The following is a 10,049-nucleotide window of genomic DNA, read 5'->3' on the forward strand; positions in this document are numbered from 1 at the left end:
TGGGATTTTGTAAAAGAACCTTCAGTGTTTACTCATAAATTTCTATGTTGTTTTGATAATAATTGAAACGTGTAATTTTTAACTTTTCAACAAAAAAAGATTTATACGAATCGGTTGGAAGATGGCTAACTCATGGTAGTATTTTCGAATTCTATGGACTCCAATACAATAGAATTGCTATACAAGAACGCCTGCATATATTTTTGCAGTAGCAGTTTTAATTTTGCCTAATCTGACAATTATTTTTATTAAACTAGAAAGCTAAAAACAAAAGTTCATAAGAATTAATTCTTAATTCAATTTTTAAAATCAATTTAAATTTGTTCGCTTAACAATTCCATTAAAGAATATTGAATTAATTTCTTATTGGAACATTCAAGTTTTCTTTAATTCAAATGCATTTTAAAAAAGCTTAATAAAATAAGCTGAATGATTCAAATTTTGTTTATAACAAATATATTACAAATAAGGCTTTAGTAAGAAAAAATATTTTAAATCAAATAGTATTAATTGAACATTTATTCATTCAAAGTTTATATAAATTCTGATATGAATTACATCCATTATGAATTGATTCAAAGATGAATGAATTATATTTAAATAAAAGCCTTTGAATGAAACTAATGAACTAGATTTTGGTAATGGATTTATGGAATGAATCGCTGACATTTTTTAATTCAGAATTACGATTTCAGTTAATTAAGCTCAAATAGAATTAATTACATCGAAACTCAGGCTGTAATCTTCTCTCATTTAATAGGATTGATAAGGAGAGAGATCGAAAAAACCTTAACACATGTTTTTCTTAAAACTTTTAATCCAAGTAGGTATTATTTGATTTTTTATTATCAAGTTTCCTTTGAATGTCATTTATTATGTTTTATATCAATCTAAAATTATTAAATATTTTCAATAAAACCCAACTTGGTCCTACAAAAAGTTGGCCAAACTATCAAAGGTCTGCCGTCAAACTGATTTCAATGTTATTAAACAGTATCGTGAAAACTTGTCCGTTGATGAAAAACCTAATTCAGGTAAAAGGAATGGTCCACATGATGTTTCTAAAGACAATAAATAGATAGCTTTTTCAAAAGAGCTCCCAACACATCCGGTAGGATAGCAGTCCGGTTAGCTCAGTACTCGGTCAATTTGGTACGAAAATTATATTATTAATTCCTGTTAAATGATTCAATGGAATTGTGAAGAGAATATAGGTAGATATTATTTTGAAAATTGAATTAAGATATAATTCTTTCGATACTTTGATATAAACTACTAGATGATAAGTAAGATTTTGTAAAAGATGCATCAGTCTTTCTAAAATATTTGTTTATTAAACTAAAATGCTGAACACGCATTCAAGATTTTTCTTAATCTCACATTATTATTAACAAATTTTAATTGAGTTTTTGTAACAAAAAATCAAAATCATTTTCTCGAATGGGGCTGAATATGTGATTTCCAAAAAAAACTTATTTTAACAACTCACCTTGACTTGCTTGGGCATAATCAAACGATGAGACAGCAATCAATAATAGGAAAATCAAAATTTTGCATTCGAACATTGTGCAAATAGCCGGCTTCAGCTGGAAACTAATTGTTGATGTAGTAGATGTTGATGATGTATTGGAATGTCGTCGGGACATTCTTTGGGTGGTAGACGTCATAGTATTATTGATAAAATCCATGTTGAGTATAGGAAAACAAACAAGAAATAGCGAGTTTTAAGAGTAAGTGAGAGAAAACACACACGAAATTTCGTGTAGTTTAGGAAATCATGTTTGGATTGTTTTATAAATTTCTTTTTAATACTTTTCAACACTTTTTCACTTAACAAACATTTAAATTATTTAATTAAAGGACTTTTACAATTTTCTTTATTCTGCTTTGTTTTTATATTTTTGTTGCTGCAAATTCGCTGTAATAGCTGTCAGTTAAAATCCCGTTACTTAGGGGGTAGTAAACGAAGTTGGAGTAAGACACAAAAAAAACAATAAAATAAACGTGTAAACAACAGGAAGTGCAAAAAAAAACTCTCTTTTACACACACTCCCTCTTTTCAAAACTGATTTAATAAATACACATACACACAAATGCACTTAAATATTATTACTATTGTGAATATTACAAAAATATGTTGATTTTTAACAATTTTCCTTTATCTCATTTAATTTATTAATTAGTATTGTTGTTGTTGCTGCTGCTTGTAAACAAAGCTTAATTTTTTATTGTTGTTATCGTTTTCTTTTCATTTATTTAATTTTTTGTTTATTTTCTTTTGCCAATATTTTTGTTTCTTTCATATTTCTTTTATTCTTTCATGTCTGCACGCTTTGTTGTTGCTTGCTTTACTTCTTTCTCTTTTACACTTTGTACTAGACCCTTTTTTTGATCTTCTGTTTCCACAAATTTTTTCACTTCACTTTTTTTTTGCAAGCAGACAGACTATTTCATTTTTATAAAAATATTTATTCAAAATCTAATAATTTCATTTGTTTCAAATCACTTGTACTTTTTGTTTATTTCTTCTTTAATTTGTAAGAAAACACTTCTACTGTATTAATAAAACACAACTTCTTAAAATTAAACGACCGCAAATTCATCCGCTTCGTTTTCAATGACAACCGTACTCCATGTTCTTTGCTTGCAGACTGAAGTTTATCTGTGCGCTGTTTTTATCTGTCGCTGTTGCAAGTTGGCGGCACAGGGCTGCCAGATTATTTATGTTTAAAAGAAAACTGGGATTATGAAATTTAAATTCATCTCAATCTTTTTGAATGTTTATTATTTAATAGAATTATGTTGTTCATCGCAAGAATTCAGTGGAATTATGTTTTTAACGAAAATTTTTAAAAACACTTAAATATTATTAAAAATACACTGCATTACCGACTTGGTACGTCACACAGTGGCGCCATTTGAGTTTTTCGTTGCAAAAATCATAACTTTTGAACCGAATGGTATAATTAAAAAAATTGAAAGGCCTATGGATAGATTTATTAATCAATCTATGAAATGAGTACAAAGAACTTATTTTGAAAATATGGCAAATGTAGAAATGTGTAGTTTTTTGTTATTTTATATTAAAGTTGAGAAATATTGAAAGAAATGGATAGTTGGTAAATATCGATTTACCTGTTAAACCGAACAATTTTTTTTATTCTTTTCTTAATAAATAGATCTATCAATAGAATCAAAAAAGAATGACGATTCGTTAGTTTTCGAGATACTGTATCTGAAAGCGAACCAAATTACCAAAAAATGGTCTGTTTTTTTAACACTGAAAATCAGTCAACTTTGAAGGGCTATATCTTCTGAACCAAAAAACTGATTGTATTAATAGTAATATATTTGAAATCGTTGTACAGTTTCCTGTAAAATAGGTTTATTCAATATTTTTTGATTTTTGCAACCTCACTTGCACCTTGCATTGAAATTGAGTAAATCACCATTAAAATAAAATTAAGTGGAATTTTAATTTGTTATTGTTTGATTCCAATTTTTAGATTGTTGTTTTTTTTTACTTAAACAAAAAAGTTACTACATACATTATATCAGATAGACCCAATAAAGAATGATACTGAAAAAGAAGAAAATAAATTAAATAAGTTTTATTTTCGGACGGGAAAAATAAAACTCCTCAAAAGAGTTTCAACCGAAATTTTAGTTTTTTGTTGAATCATCAAAAAAATTTGTTTATATCACCATAGATGCTGAAAGAGCACTCAATATGAATTTATATCTATATGACAGTTTAGGTCTCCTAAAATGTTGACTCTAAAATGGAAGAGTTTTTGAGTTTAAAAATATTTTTAATTATCTTTATAGCATTATAATAATCGGTTTATTTAAAAAGTTTGTATATTGTTTATATACTTTTCAATTCAGTAATAAAATTGTGTTCATTGACTTACAGGTTCAGAAAATTACTTCAAATATTTAAAAATAAAAAATTCCTTTTGTAATTGTTGAGATACGCGGCTGAAAATATATGGCAACTACCTTAGAAGTAAAATACATATTAATAGGTAAAACAGTTTCTAAAGATAAAACAGTACCATAGTTACAAAATTATCAACAAAGAGATAATACCGTTCCTGGTGAGTTTCTTTACTCTGAGTTGAATAATTGTTATTTTATTAACAGTGTGTGTATTATAATAATATTGTCACCACTTCTAATATATCCTCGATAGTATAGTGGTCAGTATCCCCGCCTGTCACGCGGGAGACCGGGGTTCAATTCCCCGTCGGGGAGATATGATTTTTTTTATAATACATATTTTGCATTTTTTATTTTTAAATACAAGAAATATATATTTCTTTTAACATCTCTGATTTTTCACCAAAGAAGGGAATAAAATTAACATTAATGACATTCGAATGAATCTCATTTTTGGTCGTTATCAATATCTTATGAATTTTTACAAAATTCCAAAAATTAAACAAAACAAGTAATTATAAAAATATTTTGAAATTCCAAACGGTGAAGGGTATAAAAATCACCAAAACTTTCTAAATATCTCCGAAACTAAATCGTTAAATTCATTCTCGATGATTTACTTCAAAAATTCGGTTTAACAAAATTATTTCCCGAAATTTTAACATCGTTGAAAAGGCCTTTGATATATCTCTCAGTTAAAATATATATGGGGGATTTCATGTCAAGTGTCTTCGATGTCTTCCGTTCGGGATGAAATTTGCACCAAAAATGCTTAAAAAATTGTATGTCTTGAATTAAAAAAAACATTTGTTTTCATATATATCCCACTCGCATCCCACTACGAGACCAAAAAGCTCTTAAAGGAAAAACCTATGCTTTCTTTAGACCGAAAAAAAATAATAAACGTCCCATTTTGAAAAAAAGTTTTTAATTTTGCCCAAAAAATCACGAATTGTATATCTTTAGTTAAAAAACATTTATTTTTATATAAATATATTCCACTCGTATCCCACAAACATTTTTTTCGAATTGTTATATAATTTTTTGTTTTTAAATTTAAAAAAAAAAATTTTTGTTTTTATTTTTTTTGGTGAAAAAAAACGGGTTAAAAAATATTTTTTTCCGATTTTGACCCAATGTAGGTCCAACTTACTACGGTCTTATATACGTCGTTAAAAAGGTATTTGAAATATCTATTATTAGATATCCATTAGAGTGTCCAAAAAACCGGCAAATTTGAAAAACCGGTTTCCGGTTTAACCGAAAAAGTGTGTTTTTGAAAAACCCGGTTTTGATTATTGTCTTTTAAAAAACCGGTTAAACGGTTTCGGTTTTTGTCTTAAAAAAACCAGTAAACCGGTTTATATTAAATTTTAAATTAGCATTTTTGAATTTGTAAAGCTCTATCTTTATGCAATTATTTTATATCTTTTTCGAAATATTGTCAAATGCTATTGTAAAAAATTGTTATCAAAGTTTTTCATAAATATGTTTGATTGAGCATTAGAAAATATATTTCATTAAAACCGGTTAACCGTCTTATAAAAACCGGTTTGCCAAAAAACCGAAACCGGCGGAGTTTACAAAGATGAAAAGCCGGTTGACCGGATTTCGGTTTCGGATATTCTAATATCCATATTGTCTATATTAATGACTTAGTAATCCAGATATAGGTCAAAAATAGATCAAAAATCGAGGTTGTCCTGGATTTTTCCTCATATCTCAGCCATAGGAAACTTCTCGAATGCGTGTCTGACAGAATTATTGAAGATTTGGATCCCGAAGATATCTGCGGTCTTCAGAAAATTATCAGGATTGACGCATAATCAATATATTTATAACTGCTCAAACAGTATACCGGGGGATTTTTGTATGGGGGATATGCAGACAGCTAGCTCCTTTCGTTTGGGTCCTGACGTGTTTTCAACAGACAGAGTAACGGACATAGCTAAATCGTCTTAGAGCCCTTAACGCCAAATTATCGTAAGCGACAATTTCAAAATTTTTTTTTTATTGCAAAAATTAAAATTTTATGGACCGACTGGTGTTTTAGCGTTCTCAGAATATCAAAATTGTTAATGACTTCAAAATTATAGGTAAGATTTTATCGTAAGTCAATGTTTCCATTTTACAGTAAACGAATTTTATCGTAAGCGACACATAGTGGTATAGAAAAAGAAGAGGGAAATAAATCTGTAACTTCTAAATGATTAGTTTGGTTTGAATGAAATTTCACATGCGCAAAGATGAAGTTCTGTTGAGTTTAAGTTCTGAATGTGGACCTCATGGGCCCACCAGGGGCGCGACCAAGGGTCCTCAAAGTAGGACACCTCGGGTATGTTACATTTTTAAAACGATCTTATTTCTTCGTTTGTGTTCCGATTTCAAAAAAACACATATAGCATCTTTTTACCTAGTCGTAGCTATCAATTACCTCTTATAGCTTAGGAGATATTCGCATTTGAAAATTAAATTTTCAACAGTTTTACCCAGTCTACTCCAGTTTTTTGATAACAGCGTATCCAAATATTTTCCGATTTTCTCCAGGTTTCCTTCATTAGACTAACAACATATGTATGTGTCAAATAGAAAAAGAAGCGTTTAAAAATAATGCCTAAGTCCAAAGTTATATACATTTTAATTTAAAAAATTTTAAAAAGCCGATTTTTCGCTAATTTTTTGGGAAAAAAAGAACTTTTTTTTCTTTTTAAGTTATGGCAAAAAAATTCTAAGAGGATGTATAAGGAATTTATACTTTCTGAAAGCTAAGTTTTCCTAAAATATTTTAATTGATAAAAAAATTAAAAATTTTTCTTACCGAGGGGACCAGGTCCATTCAAAAAACACCTACTTTTTATGTAAAATTAAAATTTAGGGCAAAAATTCTCAAATCACATATTCGATATCAAAATATAGTAACCGATTTTAGATGGCCCAATACGCTTTTAATTATTTTGTAAAGGGTTCCGATATCTCAGACCCTGGTATGGATATTATAGCCAAAACACTAAAAATTTCCATTTTTGGGATTTTTCAAAAAAATTTTGGGAATTGCGGGATTGCTGATAATAAATTTCAAAATTCGTTTTTATTTTTCCATTTTGAATAGAAAATTTTACATAACTGTGAAATTTCATTAAAAACTATTCATAAATAACAATTTTATTTCAATTCGAAGAATTTGTATCTATGCAAAAATTCAATAAAAAACATTTTTTGTCATATTTTTCAATAAAGTATTCCATGAATTTTTAATTGTTAAAAGTTATAAATATTTTTGAAAAATAGACAAATAGCTTGAACGAAATTATATTATATCGCATCATAATATTTTAAATTTTATGTACAAATTTCAAAATAATCGAAAAAACCTTCTCCTGTAAAATTTGTGTTTTGTCGCTTACGATAATTTAGCGCCAAGGGCTCGATATATATATAGTAATGTGGGTCTGTGATTAATATTTCGATGTGGGTATAATAAAGTTTATAAGTATTATAGTAATATGTACATATGTATTTATTAAATATATATTAATCAATTACATATTTAATATAAATATAGATATAATACTACATCATAATTAATGCTGGTAAATAGTAAAGTAATTTATAAAATTAAAGAAATATTTCTATATAAAAAATTATTAAAAATAAATTTTAAATATAATAAAATTGGAAAATAAACATATAATATTAATAAATGTATGCAAGTTTTTAAAAATTAAAAATAAATTAAAAATTGTGAAACCTTAAATTAAAAAGAATTTTATAAAAATGTTTCCTCCACTTAAAATCATTCATTTTGATTGCATTCCCTTTGTTCCCCATTAACCCTAGTACGCTTGGGATCGCCATGACTCATGCCGTTATCCGTATTTCTACGCTTGCGACATTCCCCAACAGTATGGCCACGATAATTACAATTTGTACATCTTTTAGTACCCCTGACATAACCCGGCTGATTGGCCACAACATCTTCCTTCCAATTTTGCTCAATGATGCGACCCTTCTCCAATAACTCCCTAAATGTTTTAATGTCATGGCGGGCAATATATTTGCGATATTTAATGTTGAGTAAACCATAGATGAAATCCATTTCGGTTTCCTCATCATGCCGGCCATCAGGCAATTGGGCCATTAAAGCTCTCTGCTGACACACAAAAGTATCGATGGCGGTACGATCGTTTTGTTTCTTTTCAAAAATTTCACCATAGACTTGATAGGCCGGTTTGGTGGGCGAGAAATGATCACGTATCAGTGACAAAACATTATTCCAGCATTTGACTTCTTTGCGTACACCCTGCCACCAGGTGGAGGCCATACCGTGAAACAACAATGAAATACTTTTTAAGGCATCATCATCGGTGATCGCTTCAATTTCTTTGTACGTTACAACTGAGGTAATGAATTCCTCGACTATTTCATGATCACGTTCACCCCCGAAACGGGAACAACAGTTGCTGAAATTGCCTTTGGACTTGAGGATGTTTGTTGGAGTGTTGTTGGCATCACCGCCTGTATTAGCTGTACCTCGGACGGACTCTATAAGTTGTTGCAATTGTTCGGTAGTCATTTGTATCATTTGAGCCATATTTTTTAATTTGTTGTAATTTTTTTTTAGTTACGGTTAAAATTTTTATTCAAAGCTCTTTGCTTTATCATTTAAACAATAATAAAGCACCGGCCGGTGTATTAGCTCTTTATATACTCAAGTTGCCGGCATTTTTTGTTGGTTTATTTGTTAATTTCTTTTTGTTTTTAAGAGAGAATCACGAGTATTAGTCATTCATAGCCAAAAAAAAGTGGGTTCACTGTAATTCCCCTTATCAATGTTATTGTATTAATAATTTATAAAAAAAATAAATTTTAAACTATTTTGTTGTTATTATTATAAAAACTGTGTCAGGTGTTTAAAGAAGTTTGAACTTTTTAATAAATGTATATAAATGAGTCTCTTCTATAGAGAGCTGCTTTGATTAGTACCAGTATTTTTGCTCATTTGATAAGAGAACTTGTTTCAATGTACCCTATCTCGTAATTACTGGGTAATATGTCACACATATACTTACTATTCTCCACATTCATAATCAATGTTTATACCATAGACTAATATAGACCCGAATCAGCTGTTTTTAGCAACATGGCGGAGGCAAACAAAAAAAATTTACGAAAAATTAATAAAAGAAAATGTATAATAAACCACGGTAGATTTAAAAGAGGGACAAAAATATAAATTTATCTTTCTATATCTCGTCTCACACACTCATCGATTTTTTACTACATTTTATTTTTTCTCTCGCTCTAAGATCTGCCTTAATGGCGGAATTGAAAAAAATTTAAAAAAAAATGTAAACAAAACCATACGGTTCGAAATTACTTTTTTGACAGCTGTCAATGGTCTCTTATCTGTAATAATCTGTGGTTTATACCAACCACCAAAAAGTGGGGGGTATATTAATTCTGTCATTCTGTTTGTAATACATGTAAATACCTATCCCACATATATATTCTCGGCTTTTATACAATTTTAAGATGATATAGCTTTGTCCGTTCTTCTATCTGTTGAAGGCACTATAGGGCCTAGAGGAAAGCTCTTTGATCTTTGATCGGAAATGTTTGTTATTGAAAATAGGAAAATCGGTCTAACTAGAAAATAATTTTGAGCAAAATCTCCTTGTGTTCGATGTTTAAAACAATAAAAGGGCCTAAACCGAAATTTTGCACAAATAGTTATACATATATCTAAATTATGTGTCTAAAAATTAACAAAATAAATTGAAACGGTAATAAGTTTTGAAACTTTGTTCGGACGTACTATTATACATATTTTGTTCCAAAACAACGCCTTATTGACCATTTCACTGTTTGCGAGGAAAAAAGCATCAAGACAACCGTGGAAATTGAAAATAAAAAGCCAAGTGTTCAAGTGTTTTTAGAAAGATTACCATCCCAAACGCAAGCTATTTTAGCATCATCTTCTGAGCTTCTAGATAATTTTGTTAAAATGGCTGACAAAATTGGTGATATACAAATTTCACGAAACGCAAGCATGTCTGAAATTACTTCTACTAGTGGACTTTCCGAAATTAAAGCACAGATTCAAAGCA

At 28.9% G+C, this 10,049-nt stretch overlaps 2 protein-coding genes and 1 non-coding gene across 4 annotated transcripts in view; 1 reads left to right on the plus strand and 2 right to left on the minus strand.

Moving 5' to 3' along the window:
* fra (frazzled) overlaps nt 1–2,392 on the minus strand; it is a 227,666-nt gene extending 225,274 nt beyond the window's left edge. For both annotated transcript variants that reach the window (XM_065511595.1, XM_065511594.1), the window contains exon 1: nt 1,490–2,392. In XM_065511595.1, coding sequence (XP_065367667.1) covers nt 1,490–1,688 — 199 coding nt within the window. In that variant the 5' untranslated portion in view covers nt 1,689–2,392. The remainder of the gene's footprint in view (nt 1–1,489) is intronic.
* Nucleotides 2,393–4,185: 1,793 nt separating this feature from the next.
* TRNAD-GUC (transfer RNA aspartic acid (anticodon GUC)) lies at nt 4,186–4,257 on the plus strand. Its single transcript has one exon. It is a non-coding gene; the product is annotated as a tRNA-Asp (tRNA).
* Nucleotides 4,258–7,519: 3,262 nt separating this feature from the next.
* On the minus strand, nt 7,520–8,592 carry LOC135960932 (activity-regulated cytoskeleton associated protein 2-like). The gene has a single exon (XM_065512338.1). It carries the CDS (start codon nt 8,531–8,533, stop codon nt 7,736–7,738), a length of 798 nt encoding a protein of 265 aa, XP_065368410.1. The 5' UTR covers nt 8,534–8,592; the 3' UTR covers nt 7,520–7,735.
* Nucleotides 8,593–10,049: the final 1,457 nt, after the last annotated feature.

This window comes from Calliphora vicina, chromosome 5 (assembly GCF_958450345.1).
Source record: "Calliphora vicina chromosome 5, idCalVici1.1, whole genome shotgun sequence".
Taxonomy (NCBI): Eukaryota; Metazoa; Arthropoda; class Insecta; order Diptera; family Calliphoridae; genus Calliphora; species Calliphora vicina.

What these genes read in the sequence shown, in the direction of transcription:
- LOC135960932 (XM_065512338.1), bottom strand. Translation starts at nt 8,533, where the DNA reads ATGGCTCAAATGATACAAATGACTACCGAACAATTGCAACAACTTATA.